Source organism: Monosiga brevicollis, genomic scaffold (assembly GCF_000002865.3).
Source record: "Monosiga brevicollis MX1 MONBRscaffold_4 genomic scaffold, whole genome shotgun sequence".
Taxonomy (NCBI): domain Eukaryota; class Choanoflagellata; order Craspedida; family Salpingoecidae; genus Monosiga; species Monosiga brevicollis.
In genome coordinates, this window is record NW_001865041.1 from 1,930,553 (window position 1) to 1,946,813 (window position 16,261).

The 16,261-nt window shown below is 55.1% G+C and overlaps 4 protein-coding genes across 4 annotated transcripts in view; 1 reads left to right on the forward strand and 3 right to left on the reverse strand.

Moving 5' to 3' along the window:
* Positions 1 to 6,475, forward strand: part of MONBRDRAFT_23706 (uncharacterized protein) — a gene marked incomplete at both ends in the record, with an annotated part of 12,947 nt that extends 6,472 nt beyond the window's left edge. The window contains one exon of the mRNA XM_001743746.1: positions 85 to 6,475. Coding sequence (XP_001743798.1) covers positions 85 to 6,475 — 6,391 coding nt within the window. The remainder of the gene's footprint in view (positions 1 to 84) is intronic.
* Positions 6,476 to 7,423: 948 nt separating this feature from the next.
* MONBRDRAFT_15148 (uncharacterized protein) lies at positions 7,424 to 8,101 on the reverse strand (the record flags this gene model as incomplete). Its single annotated transcript, XM_001743992.1, has 3 exons — positions 7,424 to 7,645; positions 7,789 to 7,842; positions 7,922 to 8,101. The coding sequence occupies 3 exons, from the start codon at positions 8,099 to 8,101 to the stop codon at positions 7,424 to 7,426; spliced, it is 456 nt and encodes a 151-aa protein (XP_001744044.1).
* Positions 8,102 to 10,597: 2,496 nt separating this feature from the next.
* MONBRDRAFT_20146 (uncharacterized protein) lies at positions 10,598 to 12,702 on the reverse strand. Its single transcript, XM_001743993.1, has 4 exons — positions 12,625 to 12,702; positions 12,407 to 12,466; positions 12,002 to 12,204; positions 10,598 to 11,843 (listed from the first exon to the last, which is right to left on the reverse strand). Exons 1-4 carry the CDS (start codon positions 12,691 to 12,693, stop codon positions 10,958 to 10,960), a joined length of 1,218 nt encoding a protein of 405 aa, XP_001744045.1. The 5' UTR covers positions 12,694 to 12,702; the 3' UTR covers positions 10,598 to 10,957.
* A 1,733-nt stretch (positions 12,703 to 14,435) lies between these two features.
* MONBRDRAFT_15279 (uncharacterized protein) lies at positions 14,436 to 15,552 on the reverse strand (the record flags this gene model as incomplete). Its single annotated transcript, XM_001743994.1, has 2 exons — positions 14,436 to 15,310; positions 15,438 to 15,552. 2 exons carry the CDS (start codon positions 15,550 to 15,552, stop codon positions 14,436 to 14,438), a joined length of 990 nt encoding a protein of 329 aa, XP_001744046.1.
* Positions 15,553 to 16,261: the final 709 nt, after the last annotated feature.

Below are 16,261 nucleotides of genomic sequence, written 5' to 3' on the forward strand. Positions count from 1 at the left end.
TACCTGCGACAGCGGCGAGTTTGAGGCCGCAGTCTGCACCAACACGAGCGACACGGTGTGTCAGCCCTGCGCGACCTGCGACAGCGGCGAGTTTGAGGCCGCAGTCTGTACCAACACGAGCGACACGGTGTGCCAGCCCTGCGCGACCTGCGACAGCGGCGAGTTTGAGGCCGCAGTCTGTACCAACACGAGCGACACGGTGTGTCAGCCCTGCGCGACCTGCGACAGCGGCGAGTTTGAGGCCGCAGTCTGTACCAACACGAGCGACACGGTGTGTCAGCCCTGCGCGACCTGCGACAGCGGCGAGTTTGTGGCCGGAGTCTGCACCAACACGAGCGACACGGTGTGTCAGCCCTGCGCGACCTGCGACAGCGGCGAGTTTGAGGCCGCAGTCTGTACCAACACGAGCGACACGGTGTGTCAGCCCTGCGCGACCTGCGACAGCGGCGAGTTTGAGGCCGCAGTCTGTACCAACACGAGCGACACGGTGTGTCAGCCCTGTGCGACCTGCGACAGCGGCGAGTTTGAGGCCGCAGTCTGTACCAACACGAGCGACACGGTGTGTCAGCCCTGCGCGACCTGCGACAGCGGCGAGTTTGAGGCTCACGGCTGCTCAGCCCTCAACGACACGGTGTGCCAGGCATGCTCCATTTGCGCGGCACACGAGTTTGAAGTGGGCCCCTGCTCCGGCGACACTGATCGCCAATGCCAGAACCTGACCGTATGTGGAAATGATGAGATTGTTGTTCAGCCAGCAACCACCACCTCTGATCGAGTATGTGCCTCGATCGAGCATTCGATTGTCCCCATTGAATGGTCTGCTGCTGTCTCTCCCCCGGAGTTTGCTGCTTTTGAATGGTGTGAGGGCAATCAAAGCTGCTCCGTCCTGACCAATGCTGCAGAGGTGCTTGTGACGGCTGATGTTGGCTCGCTATCGTCGTCATCAACGCTCTACTTTGACGTTCGTAGCCCGGTGGCTGGTCTCCATTTACAAGCAGCCACGCCACAAGTGTTTCGACCTGCGAACCCAGCTGACTCTGCCAGACTTGACCTTTTTGTCTGGACCACAGATCGACTTGGTAGTCTCACGCCGGCTCGTGAAGATATCATCGTGGATCTGGCTCATCCACTGTCAAACTCTGTACTCTCGCGTGTTCTCAAGCCTGGCGATCAGGCAATCTCGGCTTTCACTTTTGACATTCCATATGATTGGTTCTCAAGTCAGTCGGCGACTGTATCAATCACTGCATCCTACGCAGCTCAGGACTTATCAGCAGACTCGACAATCCAGCTGGTGCGACCTGCCGCTGCCATGAATGATGCCGAAAATGCAATTTTGATGTATCTCCCAACGGCTCCTCAGATTGGTGGCGATTCTTTTTCGGTTGAAGTTTGGACTGATGTGACCGAAAATGTGTCAAGCTTCACGTTGTCTATTGAGTGGGATGCGACAGCTCTGGCTCTTGAATCGGTCAAATTTGATGCCGGGGAATGGCAAGGCCGATATTCCTCTGCCGGCAAAGAACTGGCGGCCAATGGCATCCATGTTGGCAGTGGTGATTCCTCTTATAGTCGTTTGCTCTCGGCTACTTTTCGCGGCCTGCCTGATGGAGGCCGGGCCATGTTGTCTGCGCAGGGCAGTTTGCATGATGAGAACAACAACCCGATTGAAGTTGATGGCAGCTTCCAGGATGCCCTTTTGACCATAGTCTCGCGCGATGGCCGGGACACGAGCGGATACGTGTACCTTACCAATCTCGAGCCGATCCTGCTTCTTGGCACTTCCTCCTTGCCATTTTGGGTGGATACATCCCGCCTTGAGACAGACAGCAATACGGGTATCGAAATCCATCTTGTACAACTCTTTAACGACGGCACAGTTGCATCAACGGATGTACAATCGTGCCGTTTTGCTGGCTCTCTTCGCACTTGCTCTCCAGCACAGGCATCGGAAGATGGAACTCATTCTCTCGAAATTTTTGCTGGCGAACTTTCTGCTAACATTGATGTGATTATTTACCGGCCATCCAATATTGCAGTTCTTGTCGATGATCTGGAGCTGAACCGCTTAGACTTGAGCAATTGCTCGACGCGATATCAACGCTCGCAACTTCGTTTGCAGGGAGTGATCAACGGACGTGAAGTCGACTTGTCGGCCTATCTCAAGCCATCCCACGTGAGCGTGGACGACTCCGACGTGGCTGCCATTGGAGTCGCGCCTTCGGGCTCCTTATATGTGCAGGGCGTGTCTCCGGGTAGCACGGTCGTACGAGTGGCGATGCCTGGCTTTGAGAGCGATTTGACCGTGCTCGTCACACCCGCAGCAGTTGAACCGGTGCAACTCTCGGTTGAAGTGATCACGACCATTGCGATCGAACAAGATACGCTAGAAGCCGTGGTGCGGCTCTCAAGCGAGTTTGTGCGCGAAAAGCAGCAAGGCTGGTTAATAGCGCAAGTATCATACAGTGATGCCACGTCAAGGATGCCACGTGATCAGGATTTACAGCTTGACATGCTGCAGGCCGAAACGGCTGTGGATATCAACGGCACTGCCCTTACAGCGATCTCCCAGGCCAACAATGCCGTGCTTCAAGTGACGTTGCTGCCTGATAGCTGTGTCGTAGCGCAGCCCATTACGGCTATTACCCCACTCGACTTGCACCTACCTGACCCTACTGGTATTGTGGTAAGCGTCTCTTCTGCAGCGATTGCGGCTGCGAACAGCGTTGCAGCCTGTGCAGGGATTACCACCCAAGCCACCCTGTCCGTAGTAGTGCAGTACCCCGGTTATAGCCTGGATCTTAGCCGCGACGATCGCATGCGAGTCAGCCTACCGGAGACTTTGAATCTGACTGATACCCGCCTGGTGGTCACCCAGGCTGTACCGGGACTGTATCTAGTCAACGTCAGCTTTTTACACATCAATTTGACTGGTAGCGTGGCGATTAGTGTTGCGGTGGTGGACGAATTGCGTACGGTGCTACGACCTTGGCCAGCCTACGCAGGCTCCGGCAGCGTGATCATGAATTCACTTCACCCCATCGAAGGTACCGACGTAATTCAACGAGCCCAGCTTGAAGCAGTGGTTACTCTCCTGCCAAATAGTCTTGGCTCGATCGATGTGAGCCACATGCTTTCCGTCACAACGCCAGATACTCAGCTGAGCATTGTTGACACCAACCGCATCGTACCATTGTCGGTGCAAAGTGGCTTGCGATCGGTCACAGTGCAGTTTTGCTCGCTTGAAACGGTGGTTGATGTGGTCCTTTCTCAGGTTCCACGCAGAATTGCCGGCATCTTCCCGACAGCGTTCCCCTCTACCCTGAGCGGAATTGCTGGTTCGTCTGTGCAGTTGCAAATCGACGTGGAGCTGGATGATGGCACCCGTTGGAATGCAGCCGATTCGTACACAAGCGAAGGCGATTATTTGCTCGCAGGGGCCGTCATTTGGGAATCCACAGACAGCAGCGTGGTTGTGGATGGTGAAAACGGAATGCTGCTCCTGATGGGTAACTCTTTTACTGCCACTGAAATATTTGTGACATCCCCATTCACATCCGCTAACGCTCGAGTGGCAACATTTGTCAACCTAGTGCCTGAGCCTGGTGACATTGACCTGGGCGCCAGTTCGGGCGCAGCCCTAGGCGAAGATTGGGGATTGGGAGGAAGCCTGACGATCCCGGTCCGCGTCAATGCGGGACTTACCGGTCTCGCTGGACTGGATTTGACAATCGAGTACGACCCAGCTGTGCTTGCCATTCAAGCTGTGGAACCTGGCAGCGATTGGGTTGGCAATTCGTTCATCTTTACGGCCAATGATCCGCCTGGTCAATTGCGCTTTGGTGGCACTACGACGACGAATGACGGCATCGTTGAAGTGGCAGTCATCACTTTTTCCATCATGGGAACGGAAACAGACCCGGCATTGCATGGATATGCCACAAGCGTGTCCGATGCCGAACGACGGGGTATCGGTTCGCCCACGCCGCGCGCTTTTGTGGCCGGGGACCTACGCGTCGTGGGCCCCGATCGGTTTCGCCGAGGTCGCATTGATGCAACACGCTGGCGACGTGATCAGTGCGCTACACACAAGGTCGTGGGGGATGCAGATGCAGACTGCGTCGTTGGTGTGAATGACGTGTTATATCTGCAGGACTACCTCGTCCAAGCCCAGGTAGGCCCAACTGCAGCACCTCCTTTAGAGCCGGGACAACTGGACGTGGACCTTTCGGGAGACGTGACCATTCTGGACGCTGTGCACTTGTTGCGCGTAGTGTTTGGTCAGCTGCGCTTGCTGTCCCAGCCCACTGTGACGTCAGTGCGGACTGGCCCCTATTGTCGAGTTGTCATCACGGTCAACATGACCATGGCGACTCAAGCCCCAGCCGTCAACCGCACTTTTGTCTATTTTGATGTGGAGCACCCAAACCTCGCTGGAAGCTGGGAGGCTGTACAGGCAGATCCGGGGCTGGATAGCATCAAGACGGGTGCGGGTCTGGGGGGTGCTGTGGTGCGTGCGCGCGGCTTGGCCTCTGGCCTATACGAGGCACACTTGGAGGGTCTGCCCACAGTGCAAGGTGTCGGTCTGAGTGTGATTCAAATTACTACGGATCAAAATGGGGGCGTGGTCGCATCTCGTCGATTCCTACACGTTGGTAGTCGCGTGGGCTCCTTTGCATACCCGGCTTTTACCTTTGATGTATCGGCACCAGCCGCAGCTGCGCCACTCCCAACAGCCATTTTTGGCTATTCGCCCTTGCTCCGGTTTGACGTGGGCCGGGGCGGTGCTTGTGGGAATTTTGCTTCGACCACGACCACCGCCGAACCCACGACTTTGCCGAGTCAGGCGGACGACTACGATTTCTTGGCGAGCACGACTTGGATTGTGGTGTTGATAGTCTTGATACTTTTGGTTTGTTGCTGCCTGTGCCTGTGCTTCTGCTGCTGGCGCCGGCGCATGCCTCAAGACAAGGAGGGCGATGATGTTACAAGTGAGTCACAGCTGTCTGGACGCCGGGCAAAATACGATGTGGCGCGCGCACATGCAAAGGGTTATGATTTCAACAATGCTATGCACGAACCCGTGACCCTTGTCTCAAGTCGACGAATTGGCTCATACTACCATGAGGATGCGGAGGAGCCGGTACAGCCAGAAATGATCAACCTGAACCTCATGTCTTTCAAAGAGCACGATGTGGACGTGTCCGACACTGGGCATGACGTACAACTGGGTGAGGGGCCCGTCGCGGAGACGATCTTGAGCGGGGCTGGCCGCAGTAAAAACCCTTTCCTACCGGAAAACAATGATCCGGATGAGGATTTGTACAGCGATGACGAGGATCTGTACAGCAGTCGCGCTTCGGACAATTCTTTGGTGGCCGCTAGATCAAACGCTCAGAAGAGCAAGCAGGGAGCAACCGACCAGTTTCAGGCCGTGCTGCACAATCCCACATATGACCCTTTCAATGTACGCGAGGTGCCCTCGCTCGATGATGATATGGCGACCAGCATGGGTGGAGCTACAGCAATGACCAGCCTCTCCGGGCGCAGTAGCTTGCGACCTTCCACGTCTGCAGCCACGCCACCGTCTGCGGGCAGAAGAGGCGCGTCGAAAGCCTTGCCCGCCTTGCGAGAGACGAACATCGATTCGAGCATGCCAGATAATGGTGCGCGGGCTGCGCCACACGAGGACGATTTTGTTATCCTGGATGAACACGACCGGCCCATGACGGCCGCAGCGACAGAGCTGTCTTCAATTGAGCTCGGTGCGTCTCGGGCAGGAGGTTTTGACGACGCCTCTGGCATTCAAGCGTTCAGCTGGTTACCAGGCGCCACAAGCAAGGCCGGGCGGGCTTTTGAGCAGTCCATGGATGGCGGCTCGACCGAGGTCACCTCGATGACTCCAGAGCTTCCACACCACATGGACGACTTTGACGAAGTAATGTCACCCATGTCCAAGTCGATGACCGCGGCAACGAGGACGGCGGCGCCACGCGAGGTGCTGCGCAAGTATGGCGAGCCTCACTTGCTAGAGTTGGTTGTGGAGAAGGGACCCGGTGAACCGCTTGGCCTGGTGCTTGAGGAACGGACTGACGAACCTGGCGTTTTCATTGGCAGTGTAGCCTTGGACAGTCCTTGTCGTGACCTGGTTCAAGAGGGTGATGAGCTGTTGGCCATTGGTGCCACCAACGTTCGTCAAAGCGGCCTCGACCGTGCACGTGAAGAGCTGTCAGCGGCGACTCAGTTTCAGCCCATCCCAATGGTTGTCGGTCGACGTGCGGAGCTGCAAGACACCAGCTTGCGCGATTTGGCGTCAGCCGGCACCGGCAAATTCAGCCTGGCGCGCCCTCTGCGCAAGGCTGGCCTGGCTCAGGCGGAGAACGGTTCCCAGCGCTTCAAAAACACGTTTTCCGTCAATGATTTTACTCCCACGCACCCGGGCGTTGACCCCGATGGAGATGATTCTGAAATCTAGAGCCTTCTGTGCCGACTTTCTCGCCGATTTGGCTGAGTTTGTTTGCGGGCTTTGCCTGTTGAGTGTCAAGTACTCACGGCCTCAAAGCGAAGCAACCATAGATATTTGATGAAGGTGTGTTTATTAGGTTTGATATCTGCGCGTGTGAGTGGTGTTGGTTGGTGTGAGCCACGCGTTTGCAATGAGCTAGGCCTGAGATGACACAGCCGGCATGTTGGTTGAGGCCCAGAACAAAAGTAGTGTTATAGCCAATGACCGTTCTTTTATCGCTGTCGTCCGCCCTGAGTTTGACTTGACTTGCTGAGCGCCCTGGCCATGAGCGCTGGGGCAGCACGCAGGTTCGGACATTGTGCTAGTCCAGCTCTGCTCGGAAAGGTGGTTGGTCTGAGGCAGTGAAAATAATTTGTATTGATGCGGTGTCTGTTGGTTGCCCAGCAAATTGCATTGAGATATGAAGACGGGGGCGATGGTATTCTTGTATCGAATGGATTGTGTGGAGGGATACAACGAACATGGATAGAAGAAGACGCACCGCGCACTATACATACAAAGGTGTCTGAGGGACGACGCCTTTTAACAAACAACATGAAGCTCTTGACAGCAGTCGGCCATGTCATGCAGCATTGCCACTGAAGACATGTGGAGGACAAAGGAGACGTACAGCACTAATCAAGACCGCTGCAACTTGTGCGGTCAAAGGACAAGCTTCGAGCGTACACCCATGTTGTGTCTCCTGCAAGTTGGCGACGAAAAGCCAACTTGTGTGTCTTCCAAGTAACTGGCAAGCACAGTTGGTGTGGAGATGACTACATGGGGTCAATGTGGCCATGCTCAAACAAGTTCCAGAAGATGTCGATCAAGCCGAGCACAATCTCAACGACGATAAGCCAAATGACAATCAACTCTAAGCAAGGTTGAATACATGTCAAAGCGGGTCAGCAGGAGACCTTAAAAACGTATGTAAATGCCCCCACAGCACAGATCAAACGGGACACAAACAAGGAGAATCCACGAACCGAGACGGGAGGAGTGCTGCTCCGTCTGGAAGGACCGCAGGATGTCCATCAAGTTGGCCAGGACATCGAGTCGCTTATTGAGCACCTCACAGCGATTGTCGATCTGCAGGAACTTGCGGGTCTTTTGGTAATACGATTCGAGAGTGGGCTTGTCCTGTCATGGGAACAAAAAACATCCCACCGGCACGTCACGACAACAGAGTGAAATGAGTAGGTCAGGCGGACCTGCGTCGAGAATAAAATCGGGCACGGCGCGGAAGCAATTGAGAAACGAGGGACAAGAACAAGATGACGAACCCAAAGCCAATCGGGCGAGTCGAGGAGATCAGTCGTCAAGTTGACTGCGCTTTTCTGCAGGGGGAGAGAGAGAGAATGAGGACGCTGGTCGGCACTTGGCTACACTTGGAGCGTATTGCAACTGCTGACCAACCTGGATGTAGAGCTCGCCAATGTACCGGCTGATCTCCTGCTTGCTGAGAGAGATCTCACCCTTTTGCGAAAGCTCTTCGGGAATGTGCTGCGTAGCTTGAATGGTGGCTTCGATGGCCACTTCAAAAGTATCGAGCTTGACGCTGGTAGCGCAGGCATAGCTCAAAGCCAGACGTTGCATGTTATCGTCTTGCTCGTTGACACGGGGCAGGAGAAAGTAGCTCTCATAGACCATCATGTCGTCGCGATCCGAGACGTAGTACCAGTCAAAGCTGCATTCGGCCATGAGGATGACACAGAATGCACATGAGCAACCATAAGAACGTCAGCGACAAGGCGTGAAAGGCTGCCGCATGACCGTAGGTCGCCGTCTTATGGCAGCATGCAGGCGTGTGCGCACCTGTCGGCCTCCTCGTCTTCTTGGAGCAGGTCTTCGTCATCGATCCAACTCTTCATAAACTCGATGAACTTGTGCTCGGCTGTCTCCTCAACGCTCCAAAACACGAGGCATCCGTAGCTGGCAAAAATAAACACATCACCTGGTGGCAGTTTCCGGCAACCGTACGCAGGGCGGGAGGGGGGTGGAAGACACAAGGGTGGGCGTGAGGAGGGAAGCATGGAGAGACACCACACACGGGTCTTCGAGTGCCAAGGAGAGTGGTCGGTAGCACACATACTGCCCGGCGGCCAAGTGGCGAGGGTAATGCGCAAAACATCTTCGTTGATTACGACATGTTCTTGAGCAACGCGTCGGGCTTGCTTGACCTATTTGCGTGCAGGGGGGTCGGAGCCAGCGGCATCATGAGGCAAGAAGGTTGAGAAGGGGCAAAGAGCCATGAATTGATGTGCGCGGGCAACAAACCAGCTTGGCCCATTCAAAGGCCTGGGCGATACAGTAGCATCCCATGCGTTGAGGGGAGGGCACGGTGCTCTCCTCATCGAGGTCCGAGAGGGTATCAAGAACTCCGCGAATTTGACTGCGATTGGTGCGGTTGGTGACGCGACGACGGCTGGGCAGGAAGGATTTGCCGGGCAAACGAGGGATTTGCCTTCTGCGGCTCCGTTCACGTCCGACGAGGCGAGTCTCGAGCATTTCGTGGCCATGCGACCCGTAGATGTTGCGGGGTGGACTTGGACTGCGAGAGACGCCATCGGTCATATCGGGACCGGCAAAGTGGGGAGGGTTGGCACTGTCGAGCAGCTCCTCGTCTGTGTCGGTGGTGTCACCGCCTTCGTAGCGCAATGGGCGTGGGCGAGAAGGCTTGCGTTTGCGGGTGGAAGGGGAACGAGTGCCGTATTGCACATTGCCGTCACCCAGCAGGGACCGCTGCGCATCGTTGTGCTCTGACTCGGACATGCTGGAGGTGCCTGTGAGTTGAGTCAGGAGATCAGAATATTTATGATATCAGCTCAACGAAGGCAAGAGGGTCAGATGCAAGTTTGTTGGGAACAATGACGCGCGAGAAGAGTCAGCAAGGGAGAGCAGGGGCTGGTCCACCACTCGTATGCCTCTGATCAGCTGAACAAAACGTGATGCGGACTCCAAGAGGACAGGGGAACGGAGGTGGCGGGGGGGGGCAGTACCTGTTCACGGGCTGGGCTTCTGCGGGCGTTGTCGCACGTGAAGCGGAGCAAACGCCAGAAGCGTTGTTGTCCAAACTATAGCAGACTGGCAGGCTGGCAGGCAGCTGGCACGCTGGCACGCTGGCTGGTTGGTTGGCGCGGGAAGGCTTCGTAATTGTACACTCTGCGTCCAACGTCAAGAAATGCTGCAGCAGCTGCGCGAGCCCAAAGCTGGGATGAGTTTAGAATATAAAGTGGGCCACCACGCGATGCGCAAAGCGACCGGCTGACTAGTGGCGCCCGTTGCTTTGACTGCTTGTTCTGCCATCACATTGTAACCCCGCCGCCAGAGCTGTGGGAGTACACCCGCCGCCGGTTGCCATCATACCTCAAGTCGAGCCGAGTGTGAATATTGACTTTCTGCAGCCGTCCTTGCCGTTTTTGCTGTTACCCTTGAAGCCCTGACGTAACTTGATGTCGCAAAGCATCAAGAAGATGCAGAAATAATCTCGTCGCCTTGACCAAAATCGAAGAACAGAAGAAGAAGAAGAAGAAGAAGAAGAAGAAGCGTTTGATCTCCTCTCTCTCTCTCTCTCTTGTTCCTCTCTCTCTTGTCCCTCTCTCTGTGCAACAACCACATGATGTGCGCTCTCTCTCTCTTTAATCTCTCTCTTTCTCTTTCTCGTTATGGGTAATGTCAGGCATGTGGATAAACCAGTGCAAGCTCATGTGATTGGCAGTATATAATACTGTCATCACGAGGCCTCAGGGCACCACACACACACTCTCTCTCTCACACACACACACACGTTTGCTAGACCGCGCCCTATTCGCTGCCCCCTCCCCGCACCCCTTCCTGACATGTACATGTATCTACATGTACCCCCCCCACCAAACATGAGCGTGGTGACCCATGTGTGTGGCCTCGAATCGAGCGAGTTGCAGCAACATGCCCGAACCCAGGCATAATAATGTCTGACAATGGTGCAACGACAAGACGCTGACAGCTTTTTGCCTCCAGTTTACATTTCTGACCTTTCGAAATGCCCCGCGCGCCGTCGGTGCTACTGGGAGAAGTTTGGGGATCAGATTAGAATGCAGCAAGAAGAAAAATATAAACGAAAATCAACTTCTTTTCAATCGTCGCCAACATCCGATAAAAAAAAAAAAAGACGAAAAAAAAAAAGCAAAACTCCAAACAAAAAAAGTTCGAGTCAACCTGGGGCACCAGGCGCACGCAAAAACACTAAGGAGAACAAGGCAAGCAGTGCCCGCTCCCGGTACCAGGCCACTCCCAACGGCAGTCGAAAGCGCAAGCCTCGGGCTCGGCGCAATCCCTCTGCAATAGACTGCACATTGCATCTCCACCTTCTACATCATCATTCTCTTTTGCCGTCTTGTCTTGGTGTGCTCAACGCGCACGCGTTGGTGGCATGCCGAATCACGGCTGACCACCCCATGCAAGGCAGCGCACTTATTGGTGGGCACAAGGAACGCCACCGGGGCCACTACGGGCTTCGTGGTCGTCCTCATCATAGGCTTCACTCGAGGTGGCCGCACCGGTACCCTCGCCCGGGTTGCGCTTGGGCTGAGCCAGGAACACCTCCTCAGGCTCACCTTCGCCAGTCACGGCAGGACGGTTTGGTCGGGCCGGCAGCAACTTCTCCAAAGCACTGATGCGCTCGGCCGACAGGAAACCCTCGGGGAAGTCAAAGTCCACCTCAAAGCGAATGTACAAGTCTCCCTTCTCAAAGATGCGGCGGTGCTCCGGAAAGCCCTCCTCAGGCACAATCTTGATGGCGTCGGGCTGAATCACCTCGCCGGGACGGCAGGTAATGGCCAGAACGCGGTCGTCCAAATGCTTGACCTTGATGGTGAAGCCGCACAGCGCCTCGATCAGGCCAATGTTTATCTTCATGACCAAATCCTTGCCGTAGCGCTCAAACATCGGGTGCTTCTTCTCCTGAAGCACGAGCACGACATCTCCGGGCTCAATGCCGGGCTCTTGGTCACCCTCGCCACGGAAGGTAATCTTCTGTCCGTTACGCATGCCCTTATCAATGTGCACCTCCAAGATCTTGCGCTCCTGTGTCAGCTTCTTGCCGTTGCAGACCTTGCACACATCCGAGGGGTTCCAGATCTCACCCGAACCGCTGCAGCGGTCGCAGGCCACCCGCATTTGCTGCACCATGCCCGGGCCAATCTGTCGTAGCTGGACGCGCACACCCTGGCCGTCGCAGCTGGTGCAAGTTCGGCCACCTCCGGCCTTGCCACCCCGACCTTCGCAGCTCGAGCACAACACCTTCTTGCGAAGTGCAATGCGCTTGGTCGTACCCTTGAACATGTCTTCCATCGACACACTACCACGGTCAACAGCCAAAGCACCAGGCAAGCAAGAGCACCATGAGGTAACGTACACCGTAAACGTGGGCCGAGCCAGCACATGTTGCCCAGCCAGAGCCACAGTAGTAGGTCGATCAGGCAGCTTTGCCCCAGAAGAAGATGATCGTTGCCCTACCTCAGAGGCTGCACGGTGTCTTCACCGCGACGAGGGCCACGCTGGGAGCGACCACCGCCGAATCCAAAGAGGTGCTCAAAAATGTCGGCAGCACCACCGCCCTCACCACGGCCCTCTTGCAGGCCCTCAAGGCCATGGCGATCGTAGACGGAGCGCTTCTCGGCGTTGGAGAGAACATCGTATGCCTGGCTAATCTCCTTGAACTGTCCAAGTCACACACACAGGAACAGACACGCACGCACGGCGAAACGTCAGTCAACAAGTCGAGACGCAACACGGCGAGATGCGTGGCATTGACAGCAAACACATGAAGAGAGAAAAAAAAAAAGATGAGGCAAGAGTCAAGACTAGGGCCAGCCGGCCAGCCAGTTTTGACCCAGGAAGCGACAATGTTATGTCACCCACCTTTTCACCGGCCTCAGGGTTGCGGTCGGGGTGATACTTCATGGCCTTCTTACGGTAAGCCTAGGCAAGCAATGCCAATTGAATATTGACAGTCCGATGTGCCATGGACGGGGACGATGGCTCGCCAAAAACCAGCAACAACAGCCACGGGGAGCAGACTAATCGGTGAACCGGTTTGCAAACCCATAAAGTTTGTGTCAGAGCGAGGCAAGACGCACCTTCTTGAGGTCAGACTCCGAGGCGCTGGGGGCCACGCCCAAAAGGTCGTACAATTCGGTGTGCGGCATGATGAATGTATCTACCAACACAAGCACGCAACAACGGCGCCAACAAATACGGAACCGCGCAATAAAAAGAGCATGAAACACGAGGGGGCAGCATGCAGGGTTGATGAGCAAATCGAAAGCCGAAGGAATAAAGCACGCGGGCCACATCCTGACACGTCAGCCAGCTGTCGACAACAACGTCGAAGAAAACTTAAGAGAACACAGCTTCAATCCGCAGCGCGGTAGTCACATGGTCTCGACCCCCCACAACAAACTAGCGCCCCACCCAAAAATAAAAACGGCAACAGGGAAGAAGTCTGCTACCCTTTCAGCGATGGCAGCCTGACAGGTCGCCTCTACAGGCTCGCCGCGTCGTCGGCCAGCACCATCACTCACCTCAAGCACGAAGGAAGAAAAATAAGATAAAAGCAGCTCACTGCACAGAAAGGATGTGGAGAGAATGTGTGTGAAAGAGAGACCGGGCTAGAGACAGAGCGGCCTAGTGTTAAGGTTTAATGCGTGAAAGCAAGGGTGAATCAGAGATGGGAAAGAATGGCAGAGAATTTTCGAGGTGAAGTTGCAGACAACTCGGAACGGTTGGAGAAGAAGCGACGACGTGGCGTCGAAAACGAGTCACGCCCATTTTGGCCTTGGGCTTGATCCACTTCAAAAGCACCCAGACTGCTTGAAAGAACAAAACCCCTTCAATGCCCTGCTGCAGCATCAAGTTGAACGGCCATTGCCATCAAATGCATTCCATCTCACCCCCGACTGCCGTTTTAAGATCCACCCCCTTCACGTTGTTATGGAAAGCTTAGTTGATTTTTTTGTTTGTTCCATCGCCTTCTGCGAAGCCCGTTCTACCACACCCACGTGAAGTGGTGTAAGCTAAACCTGCTCACTCTTGTCCTACGTCGAGATGCACGTGAATCGCGTCATCTTGTCTTTGACTTGGCTCCTGCACGTGTGGCACACAATAAGCAAGCAGACCTCGAGTCTTCTTCTTTGGTCTCTTGGTCTCTGTTGGAATCTCTTTCGAGAAGAACCTGTGGCTGCTTTTGGTAATTGGTAGGAAACGGTTTTTGACCTCAGGGCAATACAATCACGCTCTGCAATGATGACAATTGTTGTCTGACATCTTGGCAAAAAAGTGGCTGACACTTTTAGCATGAAGAATGATCATTTAAGCTTCAACTATCCAACGTGCAACACGAACACCAACCCCAGGAGGGCGGGCAATAAGCCCTCCAACGACCACACTGGCCAAACACAAATACCGCTACTTCGATCCGCCCTTGCTTTGCAAAAAGACGGCACTCAGTGACCTTGGGCCAAATGAGAACGGTTTAACAGAGGGGGACGCAAGGAAAACAAAAAAAAAACACACACGAGAACCAAAAAAAAATCGAAATCGTGGTGCGAGCTGCTACCACGCATGGCCTGCCAAAGTCCACTCACTACGGCACACGGCCATGTAGGATTTGCTGGAACGACCATGGGCCAGCGCACAACCAAACGAGAGTGTGGAACCAATACCATCACGAAGACAGAACCCTCTTTACGAACATAACATGTAAACACACAAAAGGCAAGCTTAATCTCGGCTAGCATGGAGTGACAAACACGCACTCCGCGCCGACGACCGCCCGCGCCAAGAGGCAGCCTTGGAATATAAACACACAAACAGCGGGGCTGCGAGTTGTCGGCGCAGGTAGAGCATGGCACACGGGCATTGAGGTGGTAATCCATAAGAGCCGCTGGCCTTAAAAGTCAGCATCCAAGGTAAAGACGTGCTGGTCCTTGTCGGCCATCACACCAGCCTTTTGGTACTCGCCCACGCGCTTCTCAAAGAAGTTGGTCTTGCCCTCGATGGAGATGCTCTCCATAAAGTCAAAGGGGTTCTCCGAGTTGAAGATCTTCTCGCACCCCAGGGCCACCAGCAGGCGGTCTGAGACAAACTCAATGTACTGCTTCATCAGGGTAGCGTTCATGCCGAGGAGACCGCAGGGGAGAGCGTTGGTCAGGAAATCCTGCTCAATCTCGACGGCATCCATGATAATGCCGGTCACGCGCTCCTTGGAAGGGCGCTTCTTGAGCATGCTGAACATGAGGCAAGCAAAGTCAGTGTGCAGACCCTCATCGCGGCTGATGAGCTCGTTGGAGAAGGTGAGGCCAGGCATGAGGCCACGCTTCTTGAGCCAGAAAATGGCAGCAAAGGAGCCCGAGAAGAAGATGCCCTCGACGGCCGCAAAGGCCACCACACGCTCACCAAACGAGGCCTTGTCGTGGCTGATCCAGCGCATGGCCCACTCGGCTTTGCGGCGCACGGCTGGCAGCGTCTCAATGGCGTTGAAGAGGCTGTCCTTCTCAGCAGAGTCGTTGACATATGTCTCAATCAGGCGCGAGTACATCTCAGAGTGAATGTTCTCAATGGCAATCTGAAATCCGTAGAAGCAGCGGGCCTCGGGCAGTTGGACTTCAGTCATGAAGCGCTCAACCAGGTTTTCGTTGACGATGCCATCACTGGCGGCAAAAAAGGCCAGGACGTGCTTGATGAAGAATTGTTCGTCCTTGTTGAGCTTGTTCCAGTCGACCAGGTCACGACCCAAGTCCACCTCCTCGACCGTCCAGAAGGAAGCTGTCATCAGCCCAAGGCATCACCACGACGCGCGCGAATAGACAGGGCAGTGAGTTGATAACGAAGCTGACGGGATGGTGGAGATATCCCGCAAGTGATTGAGGTCTCGGAAGAAAAGCGAGCTCACCTTCGGCCTTCTTGTACATTTTCCAGATGGCATCATGCTGGATGGGCAGGATGACAAAGCGGCGCGGGTTGGCGCGCAGCAGAGGCTCGGCCTGAATCTCTTCGGGCGTGAGCATGGTGCATTCATCAGAGGCCAGCGCGGCCTTGGCTGCCACCTTCAGGTTGGCTAGATCTTCAGTGATGGTGGCAGTGTGGTCGGTCACCGAAGCGGTGGTCGAGGCGGGAGTGTCCAACATGGTGCTGGGTCTGCTTGATGGTCAACAACGGCGGCCTGAACGTCCTTGTGATTCAACACGAAGGATGTAGACGATCGGAAGACTGGTTGTCGGAAAATACCACCTCGAGTCGGTTGGCGGTTACCAGATCTCACCCGACAGGTGGCATGACCACGGGCCTCCTGCATGGCGCCGCAATATCTGAGCGCACCTGCACCTGCGCACGGTTTCGCTCAGCGCGCATTGCTTTTCCCGCCAGAGAAAATTAACGGTGCATAACGGCCGTTAATATTTTCTAAAAGCGTAGCTATAAAAAAGGGCGTGAAATGATACTATAGATGGGACAGCACAAGCCAATCATCCGGGGGTCTAAATGTATGAGCGGCTAAAAGTTGACCCCTTGGTCGTGCACCTCAATCTTTGTCGTGGAGGTGTGTCAATCGTAACAGCAAATGGCAGTCGAGGGTCGCCGCTGAGGCTGAGAGATGCGCCGCGGTGCTGTGGAAAGGGTCCAGGGCAGCCAGTTGAGCCAGATAGTTCTGGCCTTGGCGCCTCTCAACATCGACTTCCAGCTTCCGTACAACTGTCCTTTGATAACTGATGTGGCACC